Consider the following 21218-nt stretch of genomic DNA (forward strand, 5'->3'; position numbering starts at 1 on the left):
AAAACTGCTAGCACTAATTGATGAATTTAGTAAAGTAGCAGGACACAAAATTAATGTGCAGAAATCTCTTGCATTCCTATATACTAACAACAAAAAACAAGAAAGAGAAATTAAGGAAACTCTCCCATTTACCATTGCAACAAAAAGAATAAAATACCTAGGAATAAACCTGCCTAAGGAGGCAAAAGATCTGTATGCAGAAAACTATAAGACACTGATGAAAGAAATCAAAGACGACACAAACAGATGGAGAGACATACCATGATCTTGGATTGAAGAATCAACATTGTGAAAATGACTGTACTACCCAAAGCAATTTACAGATTCAACGCAATCCCTAGCAAATGACCAATGGCATTTTTCACAGAACTAGAACAAGAAATCTTACCATTTGTATGAAAATGCAAAAGACCCCGAATAGCCAAAGCAATCTCGACAAGGAAAGATGGAGTTGGTGGAATCAGGCTTCCTGGCTTCAAACTATACTACAGGGCCACAGTGATCAAGACAGTATGGTACTGGCACAAAAATAGAAAGGAAGATCAATGGAATAGAATAGAGAACTCAGAGATAAGGCCAAGCACATATGAGCACCTTATCTTTGACAAAGGAGGCAAGAATATACAAGGGAAAAAAGACAGCCTCTTCAATAAGTGGTGCTGGGAAAATTGAACAGCAACATGTAAAAGAATGAAATTAGAACACTTCCTAACACCATACACAAAAATAAACTCAAAATGGATTAAGGACCTAAACGTAAGACCAGACACTATAAAACTCCTAGAGGAAAACATAGGCAGAACACTCTGTGACATATATCAAAGCAAGATCCTTTTTGACCTAGAATAATGGAAATAAAATCAAGAATAAACAAATGGGACCTAATGAAACTTAAAAGCTTTTGCACAGCGAAATAAATTATAAACAAGACAAGAAGGCAACCCTCAGAATGGGAGAAAATACTTGCCAACAAAGCAACGGACAAAGGATTAATCTCCAAAACAGACAAGCAGCTCATGCAGCTTAATACCAAAAAAGCAAATAACCCCATCCAAAAATGGGTGGAAGGCCTAAATACACATTTCTCCAAAGAAGACATACAGATGGCCAACAAACCATGAAAAGATGCTCAACATCACTAATCATCAGAGAAATGCAAGTCAAAGCCACAATGAGGTATCACTTCACACTGGTCAGAATGGCCATCATCAAAAATCTAGAAACAACACATGTTGGAAAGGGTGTGGAGAAAAGGGAATTCTCCTGCACTGTTGGTGGGAATATAAGTTGGTACAGCCACTATGGAAAACAGTTTGGAGGCTCCTTAAAAAACTAAAAATAGAACTACCATATGATCCAGTAACCCCACTCCTGGGCATATACCCAGAGAAAACCATAATCCAAGAAGAAACATGTACCATAATGTTTATTGCAGCACTATTTACAATAGCCAGGACATGGAAGCAACCTAAATGCCCATCAACAGATGAATGGATAAAGAAAATGTGGCATATATATACAATGGAATATTACTCAGCTATAAAAAGGAATGAGGTGGAGCTATATGTGATGAGGTGGATAGACCTAGAGTCTGTCATACAGAGTGAAGTAAGCCAGAAAGAGAAAAACAAATAATATATCTTAACTCATATATATGGAATCTAAAAAAAAAAATAGTGGTACTGATGAACCCAGTGACAAGACAAGAATAAGGCTGAAGATGCAGAGAATGGACTGGAAGACACAAGGCTGGGGGGGGCAAGGGTGAAGGGGAAGCTGGGATGAAGTGAGAGAGTAGCAGAGACATATATATACTACCAACTGCAAAGTAGATAGCCAGTGGGATGTTGCTGTATAACAAAGGGAGATCAACTCGATGATGGATGATGCCTTAGAGGGCCGGGACAGGGAAGCTGGGGGGATTTGAGGGAGGGAGGGAATATGGGGATATGTGTATAAATACAGCTGATTGACTTTGGTGTACCTCAAAAACTGGTACAAGAGTGTAAAGCAATTATATTCCAATAAAAAAAATTGGGCTGAGTGCTTAGGAAAATGGCGTGCACATTATGAGGGTGTGGCCCGGTTGGGAAGATCAGGGAGGGTCTCCCTGAGAAAGTGACCCTTGAGCGAAGGGTGAGTATGCGTGAGCCAGTAGAAGAGCATCCTGGTGGGGGAGGGGATGGACAGAGCCTGTTCAAATGTCCTGAGGTGGGAAGGAGCAACATGTCTGCGGGAACAGAAACCCAGTGTGGCCAAAGGGCAGTGAGTTGTCAAGTAGAGGATCTGGGTGGTGAAAAATAGTTCTGAACTCACCAGGTTGCTGTGAGGCTCAAAAGAGCTAATATTGTAAAGCTGCAAGTGTGGGTTTGGTACACAGAGGGACATTTTCCTGACAATGGCATTGTGTCTGCCCTGACTTTCCCTTGGACCATGTCGTTGTGTTCACAGTCCTCTCACTAATAAGTCCATCCTCCTAGTCTGTTGAGCCTCCACCTGTGCTAAGTGGGGCTGGGGAAAAGGGCAAACAAAGGTTGGAGAACCACGGTTTCTTCCATCAAAAACCCTCCAGGCCTCCAGGTAAGACCCCCGTTGTGGGACTACCCTGGTGGTGCAGTGGTTAAGAATCCGCCTGCCAGTGCAGGGGACATGGGTTTGATCCCTGGTCCAGGAAGATCCCACATGCCAAGGAGCAACTAAGCCCACGCACCACAACTACTGAGCCCGCGCCTAGAGCCCGTGAGCCACAACTAGAGAAGCCACCCCAATGAGGAGCCTGCGCACTGCAGTGAAGAGTAGCCCCCACTCTCCGCAACTACAGTGAGCCTGTGGGCAACAATGAAGGCCCAAGGCAGCCAATAAAATAAATAAGTAAATAAGACTCCCGTTGCTTTCCCTGCCCTGTCGTATTTACTCTTCAGTCATTTTATGAGGTAGGTACTAATTTTATACTCACTTTACACGTGAGCACACTGAGGCTCAGAGAGGGTACGTATCTTGGCCACAGTCACAGAGCTAAACAAGGAAGCGGAACAGGTTTGTCCTGCAGTGAGTGGGAACTAAGATGGGCACAAGGCCCGGGGCTCCCTCTCTTCACCCCCAGCCTCCTCACTTTGTCTCTTCCCTTGTTCAGTCTGTCTCAGTTCATCCTTAGGTCTCCCCACACCTGGAACAGTAAGCTTCAATAAACACATGTTCAATAAGTGATTCATTCAGTGACTGAGCCTCGCTACCTATGCCTAGCCCAGGGCCTTCACTGTCTTGTCTTTCTCTGATTCTGTTTCCGTCTCTTTTTCTCTAACTCCTCTCCTCTCCTCTCTCTCCCCTCCCCCCCGCCCCCCCCCCCCATATATATAAATATGCATGTCTGTTCTCTCCATCTCTCTGTGTCTCTTTTCACCCTCTCTCCCATGCCGAGTCACTCCAAAGAATACCTCGAAGGAAAAAGGCTTCCATTCCCAGGCCTGGCCCCACAGCTGCTAGCACCGCACTGAGAAGTCCGTCAGGAAAGTGCCGGCCCGGCGAAGGACAGCTCTCAGAGCTGGTGCTTGTCCTGTGTCTGCCTGAGTCCAGGCACTGCCCTGGAAGTCCTTAGCACCTCCTTGTCCCCTTTGGGGCAGCATCCAGTCTCACTGAGGAGCAGGTCAGGACATCGGGACCACCAGCCTCCTGGGCTTCAGGCCCCCTGGGGGCTGCCTCCTCCAACACCAGCCGTGGGACTAGTTGGCTACATTATCCAAACCAGATCCTCTGTGGCCGTGGGGAAGAGCCCTTCACCTGAGCAGATAACCATAGGGAGATGGGCCACTTGCTGCCTTTAAAGGCCCCTGGACATGTTTGAGGTCTTCTCACAATAAAAAAAAGCCCCCCAAACTAAAGGGGACCCAGAATTTCAAAAAGGACGCTCTCCCATCAAACAAAGACCTTAGAGGCAGCTAGGAAAAATTCACATTGATCCCGTTGGGCTCTCAGCTTCGTCCTGAGAGACTACAGAACAGGAGTGAGCACAGGCCTGACCGGGGAGCAGGCTGGGCTCGGCTGCTTCCCGTCTGTATAACCTGGGGCAGGCCACTGTGCCCCGCAGAGGAGGAGGCTGGAGGAGCCATCTCTGCAGCCCTTTCAGCACTGCCCTTCTGTGTTCTGACAGCGGAGAGAGGATCACTCCTTCCTAACTGCTTTGAGGGAAGTCAAGCCAGAGGGGCCACGGGACCAGCCGCAGGCCTCTGAGAGGCAGCTCCTGCTAGGTCCACTAGACTGCGCTATGGAGTCGCTTTCCCAGTTTCCTATCATCTAGACCTGGGGTGGTGGAGGGGCAGGTGGTCTTGCCTTCATCAGAGCGAATGGCCCGGGGTCTTTAGTTGGGTGGGTGCTTGTGGCACCTGGGCCTGTGGACAAGCGCACGGGTCAGCAGCTGGACCCAAAGTGCTGACTCCACTCCTCCTGGTGGGGTGTGGTGGTGAGCCCGTGGGACAGCTGTCCTGTCTGCTCCTTCCCTCCAGGACCCAGCATGTAGGGTGGGACCACCTCAAAGCCCACTGCTTGACTTCCTCCCCTCCCAAGCCTAAGCCTGCTTCCTGTCAGGTGACCCCCAGCTGCCCCCTTACTGTCAAGCAAACCCCCACTCCCTGGATTCCCTCCAAACAGTAATGGCAGCCCCTCTAGTGGAGAGGACGCTCACCCCACCACAGCCGGGTCTAAGAAATCTCACATTTCTATAGTCGTCTAAAGCAGATCTCCTTTGGGGGGTGGAAACTTTAATCTGGCACCACCTCCAAGGCAGAGTGATGTCTGGGGATTCTTTTTTTTTTTAATGTTTATTTATTTACTTATTGGCTGCTTTGGGTCTTCGTTGCTGTGCACAGGCTTATCTCTAGTTGCGATGAGCAGGGACTACTCTTTGTTGTGGTGAGAGGGCTTCTCATTGTGGTGGCTTCTCTTGTTGCAGAGCATGGGCTCTAGGCGTGTGAGCTTCAATAGTTGCGGCACATGGGCTCAGTAGTTGTGGCTCGTGGGCTTAGTTGCTCCGTGGCACATGGGATTTCCCAGGCCAGAGATCGAACCTGTGTTCTCTGCATCAGCAGGCAGATTCTTTTTCTTTTTTAATTTATTTATTTATTATTCTTTTTGAGGTACACCAAGTTCAATCATCTGTATTTATGCACATATTCCCATATCCCCTCCCTCCCTCAACTCCACCCACCCTCCCCGTCCCAATCCTCTAAGGCATCATCCATCCTCGAGTTGAAATCCGTTTGTTATAGAGCAACTTCCCACTGGCTATCTATTTTACAGTTGGTAGTATATACATGTCTATGCTACTCTCTCACTTCGTCTCAGCTTCCCTTTCACCCCCGCCCCCCAAAACCTCAAGTTCTCCAGTCCATTCTCTGCATCTGCATCCTTGTTCTTGTCTTGTCACTGAGTTCATCAGTACCATTTTTAGATTCCGTATATATGAGTTAGCATACATTATTTGTCTTTCTTAGGCAGGCAGATTCTTAACCACTGCACCATCAGGGAAGGCCCTGTCTGGGGATTCTTAATGCAGTCTGCATGCTACTTGAGCTCATTGCCCAGTCAGAACACGGGTCCCCAGGGTCCAGTATCCCTTGGAATATCACACAGCTCCTACCCTCCAGGGTCCTATCACTTTTAGGGCCATAAAACCATTCCTCCCTGTCTCTGAGGAAGATCCTTCAAATCTCCCACTGCCCTGAACTGTCCCCTCCTTCCTCCAAATCTCTGTCACTCACCTCCAGAATGGCCCACCCTCACCCAGAGATCACCCCAGATCAACCCTGTTTAGAGCTAAAACTCAGGGGAAAAAGACATCCCGGAGTCTCAGGCCTTTCTTCCCCGAGGTGAAGATGAGGTCACAGAAACCAACTTTACTTCATTCCTTCTCCTAACAACTCACAGTCTTACACTTGCATTTATAGAACACCAGCTATGTGCCAACCACACTGCTAAACTCGCTCCTGCATGAGATCATGTAGTCCTCCATGGCCCCATGCAGTGAGGGCTTTCCTTCTCCGTTGTGCAGAAGAGGATCTTGCCCAGATTCTTCCAGGCTAATCAGTGTAGGATCCATGACTCCAGCTCAGGATGTCTGATTCCAGCCCAGGTTTTAGGCCCCTTGCCTTCAAAGACTAAGTCCTTGCTTTAACCCTAGCCCCACCTTTGACTCCCCCCTCGAAGCTTCCTTCATGTGGCCAAATGAATGAGCGGTTGAAATTGACTCAGTGACTAGTCAACTCTTCCCTCGCTTAGGGTGGGGAGCCCTCCCCACCTCTGGAATCTCCACTGCTCAGGTGAGGTCCTCCCCTTCCTCCTCTTTTTCCAGGCCCCCAAAGAGAGGAAAAGACACTCCCCACCACAGGAGGCTCCTACACCCCTGGCTCTTCATCTATTCACTCGCTGATTCCCATAGGAACTCCAAGTAGCAGAGTTCACCATGCTTACTGGATAAATGGGGAAATTGAGACTCTCCAAGTTCACAGAGCTGATTCAGAATAGAGCCACGGTTAGAAACGAATCACTCTCTACCCAAAGCCTCCAAAAATGCCCTCATTAAGGATGAGAGTCACCATGCACCAGATGAAACCCACACAGTGTCACTCACACAGCTGTGCCCTGAGCCTGCGCTGTGCCAGGCACTGGGCTAGAGGCCTGACATGCAAATCCTCCTAACAAGCTCCCAGGATAGGTACTGTCACTGTGCCCGCCTTACAGATGTGGAAACTGAGGCTTGGAGGTGCTCATGCACTTGCTCAGTGTCAACTCAGAGCAGGCAGGATTCAGACCCAGCTCTGGAGGCAAGAGCAGGTAAAATGGAGGGAGACAAAGCCCTCAGTAAAACATGAGTTCTCACTGGGTTCAGGGACTCCCCTGACGAGCGTTAGGGGACCAGTAAATCTCACAAATTGTATGTACATGTGTGTCTGCTTACTGGGGGTGGCAAGACATCTATAGGTTTCAATATATACTCAGTGGAATCCCTAAAGACCAAAATATTAAGAATCCCTAACTTAGCACAGTGACTGGCATACAGAAAGCACTCAGTAATATCTGTTGAATGAATGAACAAGTGAATAAATGGATGTGTGAGTGAATGAATGAGTATTCCTCCATGCCCCAGAAGACACACAAATGACCTGAGAATCCCATCTATCTTCTGCCATGGTGAAAGCAGTCCTGGGACCTGAGCCCGACCTGCCCCCAGGTCCTTTCTCCCAGACCCAGAGGCCACAGCCAGGTGCTATGAGAGCTACAAAGAGATGCTTCCCCCGCTTTCTCCCTACCTCCACGCCTGACAAGGACCAAGCAGAGGCGGGAGTTGTGCAACTCAGGTAATGAAGCTTTATTGATTGCTGGGAGGGGCAAGGGTGAAACAGGCCTCAGGCGGGAAGTGCTTGGGGGAGGGGGGAACAGGAGAGGGGATCCCTCAGTGACATCTATGTCCACGTGGGGTGCTTTCTAGGCCTGAGCAGTGCAGAGCAGCCTTAGTTCTTGGTGCGGACGACCTGCTCGTGGGAGGACACCACCTTGCCATCGTGCACGTCCACGACTTTGGTGCGAATCTGGCGACTGGAGGTCACTGGGGAAGAGGGGAAAGTGGCCGGTGTCAGAGGTGGACAGGCAGCAGAGAAATCAGGAGGGTGGAGGCCAAGGAGCCGAGGGCACTTAAACGAACTGTCTCCCTGCTGCCCTCTCCCCTCATTACCACTTCACCCACGCTTCGTGCCCCAGCACTGATACCATCAGCACATTTCTTTCCGACTAGAACTCCCTAAGGTCAGGGGCAGAGTCTGTGTCCTCAGACTGGAGCATCCTACTAACGCAGCCCAAAATGGTTCCATTCCAGATCTGCCCAGATGGTCTGGTCTTGGTGGGAAGACCCATGTGGGGCTCTATCCATGGTGCTGACCACCAGAACTATGGGACCTGCCACAAACAGGGGGCCACCCCCTCCTCGCCAGGAGGAGGGCTTAGAAAACGACTTCTTCTACCCACAGAGGTGCATAAGGGATACTGGGCGAGAAAACCCTAGCTCAACCCCTCCAGAAGCCCCCATCGAAGACCCTAGACCTGCTGGGACACAGGGGGTGGTCCTGAGTCCACGCTTGATGAGGAGGAAGGTCTTACCATCTCTGGATGACTGAGAGCCAGAGGAGAACTGCGTGGTGAGGCTGTGAAGACAGAAAGGGGCACGATCATGAGACACGTGGGGGGCAGTGCGTGGACAGTGGGGGCAGGACTTGGGGGCTCCCCAAGCACTCACTGGGCGTCCTCGCCCTCCAGCAGGCGGCGGTAGGTGGCGATCTCCTGCTCCAGCCGGGTCTTCACGTCCAGCAGGATCTTGTATTCCTGGTTCTGCTGCTCCATCTCGCAGCGCAGCTGGGCCAGCTGCTCCTCCACGCTGCTGATCATTTCCTGGATCTGGGCCAGCTGCATGCAGTAGCGGCCTTTGGTCTCCTCCAGGCTGTTCTCCAGAGATGCTTTCTGTGAGGGACGGAAGGAAGATCAGGAATCAGTGAGGGTGGTCATCCTCTCCCTCCAGGGCCCTGGGCACCCCCCAGGCCTGGCAGCACCCCTACCATGCTGAGCTGGGACTGCAACTCGATCTCCAGGTTCTGCAGGGTGCGCCGGAGCTCGGAGATCTCGCTCCTGCCGCTCTGCACCAGCTCGCTGTTGGTGGCCACCTCGCGGTTCAGCTCCTCTGTCTGCACAAAAGAAAACATCACTCGCACAGGAAGTTCCAGGGAGGCCGTCGTCCTGAGTGCCTTCCATTCCGAATGCCCCCCACCTTGCTGAAGAACCAGTCCTCGGCGTCCTTGCGGTTCTTCTCTGCGATCTTCTCGTACTGGTCTCGCATCTCGTTCAGGATGCGGCTCAGGTCCACACCGGGGGCAGCGTCCATCTCCACGTTGACATCTCCGCCCACCTGGCCTCGCAGGGCGTTCATTTCCTGCACAAGGGAAGCACAGTCCGCAGTCAGGGGCCTCACTATGGCAGCTGGTTAGGGTTCCCTAGTCCAAGGTGTTCATGTCTGAATGTGGCTCTCCACCATCTCAATTTCCTCTCTTCCCTCCCAGCTAACCCTCCAAGCTGGCTTTTCCATTTAGCCCTCACCTCCTCGTGGTTCTTCCGGAGGTAGGCCAGCTCCTCCTTCAGGCTCTCGATCTGCATCTCCAGGTCAGCTCTGGCCAGGGTCAGCTCATCCAGCACCCTGCGCAGGCCGTTGATGTCGGCCTCCACACTCAAGCGCAGGTTCAGCTCTGTCTCGTACCTGGAATGACCCAGGAAGAAAGGAATGAGACACCCTCCCCGGTCACATTGAAGGCTCTGTCTCTTCCTCCACCCAGCTGCTGCCCATAGTTGGCATCCTGTGGGTGGTTTAGAGAGCCAGTCTTGAAAATGGCATGGATGGACACAGGGCCCATTATTCCTCAGATCTGAAATTCTGGGGAGGGGGGACAGTGCCGGGAATAAGACAGTTCATGGTGCTATAGAATTCACGGAGGGGCGATGCTTCTGGCCAACCAATAGCACACAAGGCATCCAAATATGACCATCTCCTGCATTTCGGGGGTAGGTGGGGAAGTGGGAGTGCCTCTCCCTAAAGCAGCGGCTCCTTAATCAGACTGTGAATCAGAACCACCCAGGTAGCCTATTAAAAATAACTGAATCTGAACTCCAAGGGTGGGGCCCAAGGGTTTTCTATTTTTACAAGCACCCCAAGGGGTTTTCACACAGCCATCGTGGCACTCGCCAGCTCTGTTGAGGGAACGCTTCTCCAAAGGTGCCCCACCCAGGGGAGACTGGATGCTCTGAACCACCACTGCAAACTCACTTGGTGCGGAAGTCATCAGCAGCCAGACGAGCATTGTCAATCTGCAGCACAACATTAGCGTTGTCCACAGTGGCCGCGAGGATCTGCAGGTGGAAAGGGCACAGGTCATTGGTCAAATGGACAGCACCAGCCAGACCTGACTGCAGCCTGCATCAGGCTTTTGCTGTCATGCTTCTGCCTGAGTCCCTGCTACTCTCCACAAGCCTTTGCCACAGCAGCCTGAAGGATAACTCCCAGGGGTCCAGCTTTGACCCTGGACGTCACTGACTCGTGATCAGCAGAATAGGGAGAAAGAGCCCTGGCCTTAGAATAAAAAGCCCTTGAGTTCTGGTCCTGCATCTACCACTGACTTGTTGCAAAAAATGGCAAAGCCTGAGAAGGGTCTCGGGGCCTTAAGTTCCCTACCCACAGAGGAGGGCAGTGACCAGGCTCTCCAGACCCACTTCCTGATCTGAATTCTCCCCTCTCTGCACAAGCCAGCCCTGCCAGTCCTCTGTAGGCACACACACTCCTTTTCAAGTCCTCAGAGCACAAGACCTCAAGTGGGGATTTCCCAAAAGTTGAGATCCAGGGGACTCAAAAAGAAGAAGAAAAAGGAGGAAAAAAACAAAACATTGAACGCTGGATTGGCTGGAGTTCCCTCCCTCATCATCTAACTACCCTACTCTACTCAAATCATCAGAGCCCGACACCAACAGAAGCAGGATCCGCAGACTCCTGGGGTTACATGGGAGCAAGGAACAGGGGGCTGCAGTTAGATGACACAAGCACCCCAGGCCCCCTCCTGTGCAGGGCACGTAAGGTGGGCCACCACGGATTGTCTCTGTGGGCTTTCCATGCCCTCCTGGCTGTGGGGAGGGGCCGCCCGTGCCAGGGCTCATGGGCGGCAGACGCCACAGCCCAGACTAATGAGCTAATGAGTGGTTTGGACGTCTAGCTGGGTCCCGTTGCAGTCTCGCTCCTCCCCTGTGCTGGAGAACAGGTCGCCACCTTCTGTACTGGCAGGTGGGCCACCAGGGCTCTAGCCTTGGCTCTACCATTCATTTGCTGTGTGACCTTGGGCAGACAGCCCAAAGCTTCAACTTCTTCCTCTGTGAAATGTAAGGGGAGGAATCCCCGGTCTCTCGTGGTCTGAGGATCTGGAGCCCAGAGAGGCATGAACAGGATGGGGGAAGGAGACCATCTTCCCATAGACCAGCTCTGCTGGGGGCGTCCAGAGCCAGAAGGAGGGATCCGGGGCTGGAGGCTCTCCCGCCTATAAATCCAAAGCGACCAGCAGCCCGAGGCATCTACAGCTCCCGAGTGAGGTGGCTGGAATGGCACCTCCTGCCACCTGGTCCACACACCTTGTTCCTCAGGTCCTCGATGGTCTTGAAGTAAGGGCTGTAGTCCCTGATCTCAGTGGGACGCTGCCTCTGGTACCAGTCGCGGATCTTCACCTCCAGCTCCGCGTTGGCCTCCTCCAAGGCGCGCACCTTGTCCAGGTAGGAGGCCAGGCGGTCGTTGAGGTTCTGCATGGTCACCTTCTCACTGCCCACCAGGAGCCCATCACCACCACCAAAGCCACCGCCTAAGCCACCACCAAAGCCACCACCCAAGCCACCACCCAAACCACCACCAAAGCCACCACCCAAGCCACCGCCATATCCGCCACCAAAGCCACCACCCAGGGCCCCGCCAAAGCTGCTGCCGCTGCTGAAGCCGCCGCCATAGCCGCCCCCTAGCCCGCACACACCCCCGGAGGAGTAGCGGGAGGAGGAGACAGACAGGCCCCCGTAGGCGCTGGGGGCCCGGCAGGAGCCTCCGGCCAGGACGGAGGACACACGGCTGGAGCCGCCACCGATGATACCACCGGAGCCCTTGATGGAGCTGGAGGAGGTGAACTGGCGGCTACAGGAGGTCATGGTGCCCGGGAGGAGCGAGTGAGCAAGTGAGCACGTCGGAAGAGAGGAGAGAAAGGTGCTTAGGTGAGCTGGAAAGGATGCGAGGCTTTATACTCCTGCGTAGGGGCGGGCCTGGCATTTTCCATTCCCCTTGGCTTTCATCACCCAGGGGCCAGTGCCAACTCCCAGGCAGATCCCTCCTCTCCTCCGCCTCATCATGTCGGTCGTATTTTACTGGAAACTCATTGTTCAGGGTGTTTGGGGGTTCTTGTCCTGCCAGGTGTGATTCAGAGGAGGAGGTGCGGGCCTGCAGGCTACACTTTCCCTTCAGGCCCTGGGAGTGTGGCTCTCAGAGCACACATGCTGGCTCAGCCAGGTGGTGGGAGGAGGGTCTCTGCACCGTAAACCGAGGGACTTGTTTGTTCCCCATTAACTAGGTGGGTCTCTGACATCCACCTAGAGGAAGCCCACCACCCTGCGGGGCACCCGGCTGCGGGAACTCCAGCACAGCAAGGTCCCATCAGGCTGAGGTGTCCCCTCAGCATTACCATGTATAAAAAGAGACAAGGTTTGGGGGCTCTCCCAGGTCAGACCTGCTGGGCTGTGCCAAGGGGCCTGTCTCATCCCTGAAACACGCCAGGCAGGCGTCGGTGGGCTCGGGCTTCTAACCCAACGCCCCCACCCTGCAAAGGGAAACCCAGGCAGCTCTCCCCAGCCCTGGGCACAGACCCTAAGATCCTCCACCCGCTTGTGGGTGGGTCCATGGCATTGGCTGCTCAGTCTGGCCAAGGGCAGGTGGTGTCACAGGAGACATCAGGGAAGAGCATGCAGTCAGACTGAGTCCTGGCTTTGCTCTTTACTCCTGTTGACCCAGGCCCTGACACTCCTTGGAGTCTCAGTTTTCCTCATCTGTAAAGTGGGAGCAAGTACCACCCACTCTGCCTGCTGCAGAGTCGGCACTCAGAATCCAATGTGGCAATGGATGGGAAAGGGTTTTGTAAGCCGAGCGCGGGTAGCATTGTTGTAGCCCAGTCTGGGCCCCAGAGCGGGTGAAGCAACACCACTGGAACAGGAGCTGACCCAAGGGATGTTTGATTTTTTTTTTCCAGGGGTGGGGGACGTGGCGTGCAGGCACCTGAAAGTGAATTCAAGTGTCCCAGACCACTGAGGCCCCAAGGGTCAGGGGACATTTCCAGGGGTCCATCAGGTTCTGCCTCAGAGGTTTGTGTGTCAGCACATCGGCTATCCCAGGTCTCCCAGACAACCTCCAAAGGCACCCCCTCCAGCCTCACTCCTCAGCCCCACAAACCCCGGCAGGCATGTTGGGAGGAATGTGGTCGTGTCTGGGGCTGCCTGACACGTCCCATCTCCCCAGACAGGCCCCAACAGCCCCCGCTGGAGGCTCCCACACACCTCCTAGGATCAACTGCTCCCAGAGGGAAGCGGGGCCTCCTTCTCCCCCCACCCCAGCTGCCACCAAAGCAGAAGTCAGGGAGCCGCCCTCCCACCCCCCGCCACCGGGGCTTAGGAGACAATGCTGAGACAGACACTTGAGGCTGCGGGCTCCCCAGAACTGCCACGCTGAGGACGCTCAAGGATGTGAGTAAGTGAGGGCCCCGCCCCGCCCCAACCACCCCTGACAGACACTCCTAATCTCCTTCCAGAGGATGGGCCCCGCCCCGGCCCAGCCCTACAATTTCCTCAGCAAGAGGCAGCAGGAATTTTGGCCAAAGGAGGAGATGCCTTTGTTAGAAGACATTGCTGTCTGCTGTGGGGTGGAGGGGTGGGAGTGCTCTCCAGAGAAAAATGCAACCTCCAGAGAGACCCAGGGGGCACGCGTGGGTGCAGAGCCCAATACCCGCTTCCTCCGAGCCGCCCGCCATCCTGTCTCTCTCCACCGCAGGGAATCACGGATAGAATCCCTGGTGCACGGGACATGGGATAAGCTCTTCTTCCCTCCCACCTGATTCAGTGGAACCCAAAAGAGGCTCCCTCCTTGCCTTTCTACGGGGAAAGCAAAAGACAAAGAGGGTAGGGAACCCATGCCACATACATTCACAAACACAATCTAGGAAGAGACCTTTGCCAGCTGCCTCCCTACCTCCATGGGCCCTGGAATCCCAGCATGGGAAACGAGTCTGATCTTCTCCCCGACCCAGGACTAGACCCTGGCGCAGATCCTAAGGCCCCTTCCCCTGCAGACAGGGGTCTAGGTGCAAAGAGCCCAGCCTGGTGTGCCTGACATGTTGAAGAGAGGCAGCTTTCCGGGGCAGCAGGGGTTAATGTGATGGGGGTTGTCTGCTGGGGCTGGTGTGCGCCCCACCTCTGGACTCCCGGGCAGGCTTGGTGTGGCATGTCGCCATTGCCTGACCGTCCTCCAGCGCCCAGGGGAAGAGGAGGTGGGGGTAAAGGAGGAGCCCGGGGCGGTGCCTCTTGTGGTTGGTGAGTCTCCCGGGCACCAGCCTGTGGTGGGGGGACTGATGCCAATTCAAACTGGTGAAGGGCCAGGCAGCCCCCCCACAGAGCCCACATTGTGTCCTGAGGACCGGGCTGGGCACAGGGGATGGGATCCTAAGAATGGAGGGGACCTAGGGACAGCCCAGTCTGAGGAGGGAGGCGTGGCCCCTGCCCTTAGAGCCCTGTCTAATGGAAGAGACGGCCTCTGCCCTTTGGAAGCCCCCATCGTGAAAGGAAAGAGAGGATACACATCAGAATTACTGAAGATATGAACAAACATAAGAAAAGTGCAGTTCCTGTGTATTCGTTTTCTGGGGCTGCAATAATAAATTATCACAAACCTGGTGCTTAAAACAACTGAAAGTCTGCTCTCATAGTTCTGGAGGCCAGAAGTCTAAAATTAAGGTGCCACACTCCCTGTGGAGGTGCTGGGGGAGAATCCTTCTTTGCCTCTTCCAGCTTATGGCGGCTTCTTGCATTCCTTGGTTTGTGGCAATAAAATTCCAGTCTCTGCCTCTGTCTTCACGTGGCCATCATATCTGTGTGTCTCCGTGTACCCTTTTCTATCCAAGGACACTCACGGGGATTTAGTGATCATCCTCATCCAGTTAGATCTTCTCTCAATTCTTACATCTGCAAAGAGCCTATTTCCAAATCAGTTCACATTCTGAGGTTCCAGGTGCACGTGAATTTGAGCGGGACTATTCAACCCGCTACACCGCATAACAGACCCAGAAAAATACACGTTGCAAAGGCAGTGGTGAAAACTTGCTGGAGAGATGGTTGTGGTAAGATGTGGGCAGGGCCAATCTGGAGGGCTTCTGAGAGCAGCTCTAACTCAACATATAAAGGTGCCAGGGAGTGAGTAGCAGGGAAGCACAGAATTCTCAGGTCTCGGATCCACACTTCCCACCCCTTGTTTCTCTGACTCCTTCACAATAGACAACGGTTCTGGGAGAGACCTCTTTTTTTTAACTTTTTCTTTTGAAATAATTTTAAACTTCCAGAAAAAGTTGGACTTCCCTGGTGGCACAGTGGTTAAAAATCCACCTGCCAATGCCGGGGACATGGGTTCCATCCCTAGTCCCGGAAGATCTCACATGCCGCAGAGCAACTAAGCCCGTGCGCCACAACTACTGAGCCTGCGCTCAAGAGCCCATGAGCCACATTTATTGAGCCCACATGCCACAACTACTGAAGCCCACGCCCCTATGTCCCGTGCTCCGCAACAAGAGAAGCCACCACAATGAGAAGCCCGTGCACTGCAACGAAGAGTAGCCCCTGCTCGCCGCAACTAGAGAAAGCCCAGGTGCAGCAACGAAGACCCAATACAGCCAATAAATAAGTAAATAAATTTTTTTTAAGTTGCAAAAATTGTAGAGTCTATGTATACCTTTCACCCAGCTTCCCCTAATGTGAACAGATCACATAAACATTATATAATAATCAAAACCAATACATTAACATTGATCCAAGACTGTTCATTAACTGCAGACTTTACTTGAATTTCATCAGTTTTTCCACCAATGATCCTTTCCTGTTGCAGGATCCACTCCAGGATTCCACTAGCTAGTTGTCACGTCTCTTGCAGTCTGTGACAGCCCCTCCGCCGTTCCTTGTCTTTTAAGACCTTGACACTTTTAAAGTGTACTGGTCAGTTATTTTGTAAAAACATCCCTCAGTTTGGGTTTTTCTGATATTTTCTCAACATCAGATTGAGGTGATGCATTTTGGCAAGAAAACCACAGAAGTGTCATTGTGGCCTTCTCAGTGCATCATCTCAGGCATCTGTGTGTTAATGTGTCTTAGGGTCAGTGACATTGACCCTGTTCATTGGCTAAGGTGGGGTTTGCTAGGTTTCTCCACAACAAGATTATTTTTCTCACTGAAACTAATAAATACTGTGAGGAAGGGACTTTGAGACTATGCAGCTTATCCTGCTTCTCTTTTAAACTTTCACCCACTAGTTTTTGAATCCATCAGTGGAGGGAAAGAGTTCTTGATGCCCACTGGCTCAAGAGCCTCATTTATTCAGACTTTTAGGAAACACTGGAGGAATGGTCCAGACCCAAGAATGAATTCTTTCTTCCTCTCTTGTCCAACCCCAAAGCCATTCTGGGCCCCCTCAAACCTTCTCCGAGCCCTAAGATATTCCCAGGCCTCTTCCCTTAAGAGATACAAAGTGTTTCTCTAACCACTGATGTCTAGAGTCTTTTCTTAGCCTCCCACCAGCCACAGGGGAAAGGAAGGGACAGTCAGGGTATCCTCCCCATGTCACAGGTAGGAAGTCTGAGGTCCAGAGAGGCTCACAGTCAAGTAACCAGTTGGAGCCCTCCTTGCAATTCTCAGACCATCTTCCCCTCCAGGGTCTGCCCAGGGCTGGGCTTCTCCTCTCCTCCTGGCAGAGTCCAATATCTCCTGCCCTTCCTTCTCCGTCTCTCCACACTCTCCCCTGCTCATCTTCACTATGCCCATCCCTCTCCCCACCAAGTCCCAGCCACCTGTGTACAGCATGGGTTAAATCTCCTAGAGCTGAGGGCTTGTCACTTCTAGGAATGACAAGCTGCGACCTGAACTGACCTGGACCTCAGCCTCTGTCGCCATAAAGGCAGGGCTGGCATGGGGGCCAGGAGCAGGCTGGCAGGCAGGATTGCAGGTACAGGAAGCGATCAGGTCCCCCTCCCCTAAAAAGCTGTGCCACCTGCTGGTTTCCCAGGCCAGCCTGCCTGTCTAAGTCAAGTGTCATGTGAGAACCTGGGCTGACAATACAGCTGGGCTGACAATACAGCTGGGCTGATTCAAGTGTTTCTGTGTCCATGGGCCCGTCTGAACCTGCCAGCTGCTAGAACTGATAGAACAGAGGCTGACCATCCCACATTTTAGATGCAGAAGGTTCAGAGTTTGAGGAAATTCTCAAGGGTCCACAGCAAGGAAGCTGCTCAGCCAGGATTCAACCCCTGCTCTGCCTGGGCTGAAAAGCCTCATTTTTCAAAGACAGGTCCCCTCCTGCCAGAGGATCCCCAAAAGTCTGAGCCAGAAAGGGCCTCACGAGTCATCTAGACAGGTCTCTTAACTTTACAGATGGGGAAACTGAGGTCCAAAGAAGGGAAGGGTAGTGTCCAAAGTCACACAGCAGAACCTGCTTTGAAAGTGCCAAGTGTTTAACAATAGTTACGCAGGAATCTGAGCTAGGCAGGGTGAGAAAGTGTGGGGTGAAAAGAGCTGTGCCTGCACCCCAGAATCACATTCGAGTTGTTAAGAATGTGAATGGTTAGGTGACCAAAGGCCAGCAACAGATGGATTCACTACCCCTCTGTTAGCTCCTTGTTCAAGGAAAATAAGTCTTAAGTTCTCCATCCAGTGACCCGTGATGCCCAGTGTAAACTGAGCTCCCCCTCAGCAGCCCAGTTGTCTCACTGACCCCTACACTCCCACTCATCTCCCAGCCTCTGCCTGAATTTCTGTTTCTCTTTTTGCCCAAATCCCTCACACTCTTTAAGGCCAAGCCTCAGTTCAACAGACAGATTTGAGATATGATTTCCATAGACTGTGTATATATAAAGGAGATGCTCAGTGAAAGATAGACAGAAGAGAAAGAGAGGGGGGCAAAGAAGAGAAGAAGAGAGGAAAGGGAAGATGGTAAGGAAATGTGGAAGGCTGGCTGGCTGGCTGGCTGGCAGGCTGGCTGGATGGATGGATGGATTGGCAGGTGAGTGGCAGAAGGATGGATGGAAGGAAGGATAATAAATGAATCAATAGAGAGAAGAATGAATGGTGGAAGGATGGTGGGTGGGTAGGTGGGCAGGCAGGGAAGTGAAGGATGGATGGAACACAGAGATAGGGAAGTCATCTTTCCCAGGGTGGGCAAGCATCCTAGAGGAGTTCTTAACTTAGCTGAATCTTGATGATGAATAGGTGCTAAACAAGCTAAGCAAGCGAGGAAGGACATCCAGTTTGCTCTGGGAAGCGCCTGAGCAAAGACACAGAGGCATGAGACGTGGGTCTGACGGAGAATACAAGCACTCAAGCATTGCTGGAGTGCACCGCCGAAGGCTGGATCTCCCTGAGGGAACTGAGAGCAGAGGCTAGGGGACAAAGTCTGTGCTAAGGAGCTCAGACTTTATCCTGACAACTCTGCGGGCACCGAAGAGTTCTAAGCAGGGCGGTAACACTGTCAGATGTGTTCACAAGGGCCACTCTGGCATCCACGTGGAACACACTTTGGGAGAGGGGGCAGCCACGGAAAAAAGGGGAAGGAAGATGCCACTTGTCCTTATCCAGATAAAGCATGGGTTTGGTGGACCTCTCCTCTCCCAGGAAGTCCCACCCCGTCACCTGAGATCACCTGGCTTTCCCCTTTCTCAGTCCTCCCAGTGCTTCTCTGATCTGTGCACCCCTCCTCCCCCGTTATAGTTTACTACAGTGCCTTAGCGGGCCACAGAGTGTCTCTCTCATGCAGTAGGAGTTCAGTGTGTTAATTTACTGTCAATTACTCTAGTCTGACAGGGGAGACACAGTCCTTGTGCTTGGGGACATCCAGTTTGATGGGGAAGGGCAAATGAGCCTAGAGCTTTCTCTGTTTCATAGGCTGAGGGGAGCCCGGAGCCGAGGAGCCACCGGGGGGGTGGGTAGCACATGGAAGTTTTCTTGGAAAGGTTTGACTCAGGTTTGAAAGAAGGAAGATCCCTGGATGGGTGGAGTGGGAGACGGCATTCCCAGGCAGGGGCGTGGCTGTGGGAACTCCAGCACCAGCGAACTCAGCACCTGAGAATCACAACAGCTGAGTCAGGATCCTTAAGCAATAGGTGGGAGAGAGAGCGTAGGGGAGAAGGTAAGAAAGGCAAAGGGGTCCCCCAGCAGTTCCAGCCTGGAGGGTAGAAAGGAAGGAGCCGTTTCCACCAGGCAGAGGTGGGGGACCAGGTTCAATGCCATGTAGCCCACTCCTCCCCGCAGCCTGAGACACCAAGTAGCCCTGGAGGGAGCAGGGCCTCCCAGGTCAGTCAGACCTGGGGTTCCAGCCTGGGTTCCCCCACTAACCAGCCGCGTGAACTTTGACAAGTCACTGCAGCCCTCTGAGCCTGTTTCCCAGCAGATGGGCATAAAAATAGTTCCTCCCTCGCAGGATTTTTGAGAAGAGTAGACAATTCATGGCAAGTAGCCAGCATGGTGCTTGGCACAGAGGAAATGCTTGGCTAAAAACTTCCTTTTTAAGTGAAGCCCTCGAGGTTGATCAGTGGCGGGCAGGGGGTGAGCGCAAATGGAAAACAGTTATCAAAATTCAGGCAAAGGCAGAGGCAAAGGACAAAGAGGAGTCCAGGATAGCGCCGGGGCATCAGAGTGACAGGAGGAGGGAGGCCTCAGGAGAGTTGCTGAGGCCAGCGGGTCCCTGGTGATGAGCTGGTGAGTCTGTGAGGGCCTGGCCAAGGTGGAGTCTCTGGGAACCAGCAGACCCAGAAGCCTTGCCAAGGAGAAAAGGCAGGAGCCCACATTCTGAGGCTGAAAGTTCAGCACCATCTCCCCCACCCCCACCCCCACCCTGCTCTGGCCTGGGATTGAGGGAGGCGGGGAAGCAGCAGGGTTTCCAATGAGGCCCCGAGACCAGGGAAGTCCCACCAGTCACTTGGCATCACCCAATACCCAGTTCTCCGCCCAGCCCCTGCTATAGGTGCAATGGGGCAACATCTGGCCAGTAGCCAGAATCCTATATGAGCAACCCAGCAGGCATGCTTGCCCCACCGCCTCACCCCCCAACTAAGGAGTAAAGGTCTAGTATCAGAAGAAGTAAGGGACACAGATTTGGTCCAACCTTTGTGATCTAAGCAGCCACCCCCATTTGTGTCTACTGCAAAAGGGAGGTGGTGGTAACTACAGGAAGCAGGCTGCTGTACCTAACATCCAGCTCTGGTTTTCCCAGCAGCCAAGACAAAAAAGTAAAACTCTCACTAACTAAAAAGTAGGCACATCTGACTGTCAAGAGAGATAAACATCTTCTAAGGTCTGCGGTCTGAGAAGAATCTATCTTCATAGAATCTGAAGGACTTTTAGAGCTTTCATTTACTGAACCCTGTACTAGGCACTACAGCCAATATTCTCCCTTAATCCTAACCCTCTTGGGGAAAGTGTTACTGTGTTCGTGTTATAGACTTAGAGAGGTAAAGGCAAGAGGTAAAGGCAAGGAAGCTCCCCTGGGCCTCATTCCCCAAGCGCTGAGCCCCTCCCAGCTGCCACTGAATGTGCAGGTGTCCCAAAGTTGCCAAGATACTCCATAAAGCCAACCCCTGGCAGCATCACAGCCTACCCCCTGTTACCACCAAGCTCCGGCCACTTCTCCTAGGCACTTACTGGCCAGATTTGTCAGCACCAGAGACTTTTGCCTGAAGACCTTCTCTGGCCACCAGAGCCCATGCTGCTGGTGTACAGAGCAGGCCAGAGTGCTGGGGGGTTAACACCACTCCCCCTGCCTGAGACTGATGGAATGGGAGGATAGATACCCCAGCTCCCTCGTTCCTTGGGAAGAACACTGAGGTGGTAGTTCCCTGGTGCGATTACGCTCCAGTTGCCCACAGTGTGCACTTGCTTGATAACACACATCTTATTAGCTTCCTTCCCTGCCCTGTCTCACTTCCCGCTTCCTAACAGTGTTTCATCAGACATCACCCAAAACACTTCTTGCACTTGAAACTTTTGTCTAAGGATCTGCTTCTAAAACCCAAACTGAGACATATGAGTTTTTGAGTTTTAACTATATAAGCCAGTGGAATGCTGGTAAATGTTCACCCACCAGATATCCAGAGGGGAGGGGAAATATATACATTATATACAAATAATATATAATATATGATTTTACTAATATATAATTACATAATTTTACAATATATTGTGTATGTATGTATTATATAATACAGAATATGTTGCAAATCATAATAAATATGTAATTTTACAATGTATAATAATTACTATATATTGTACATATTACTATATAGTTATATATATCACATATTATAATGTATTATTGATTATTATGT

The 21218-nt window shown here is 52.1% G+C and overlaps 1 protein-coding gene across 1 annotated transcript; it reads right to left on the reverse strand.

The window, feature by feature from the left end:
• Positions 1-7336: 7336 nt before the first annotated feature.
• LOC130840068 (keratin, type I cytoskeletal 14) lies at positions 7337-11825 on the reverse strand. The gene is made up of 8 exons (XM_057715140.1): positions 11200-11825; positions 9854-9936; positions 9133-9289; positions 8807-8968; positions 8598-8723; positions 8282-8502; positions 8146-8189; positions 7337-7597 (listed from the first exon to the last, which is right to left on the reverse strand). The coding sequence occupies exons 1-8, from the start codon at positions 11755-11757 to the stop codon at positions 7503-7505; spliced, it is 1446 nt and encodes a 481-aa protein (XP_057571123.1). The 5' UTR covers positions 11758-11825; the 3' UTR covers positions 7337-7502.
• Between the last annotated feature and the right edge of the window lie 9393 nt (positions 11826-21218).

Source organism: Hippopotamus amphibius, chromosome 17, assembly GCF_030028045.1.
Source record: "Hippopotamus amphibius kiboko isolate mHipAmp2 chromosome 17, mHipAmp2.hap2, whole genome shotgun sequence".
Taxonomy (NCBI): domain Eukaryota; kingdom Metazoa; phylum Chordata; class Mammalia; order Artiodactyla; family Hippopotamidae; genus Hippopotamus; species Hippopotamus amphibius.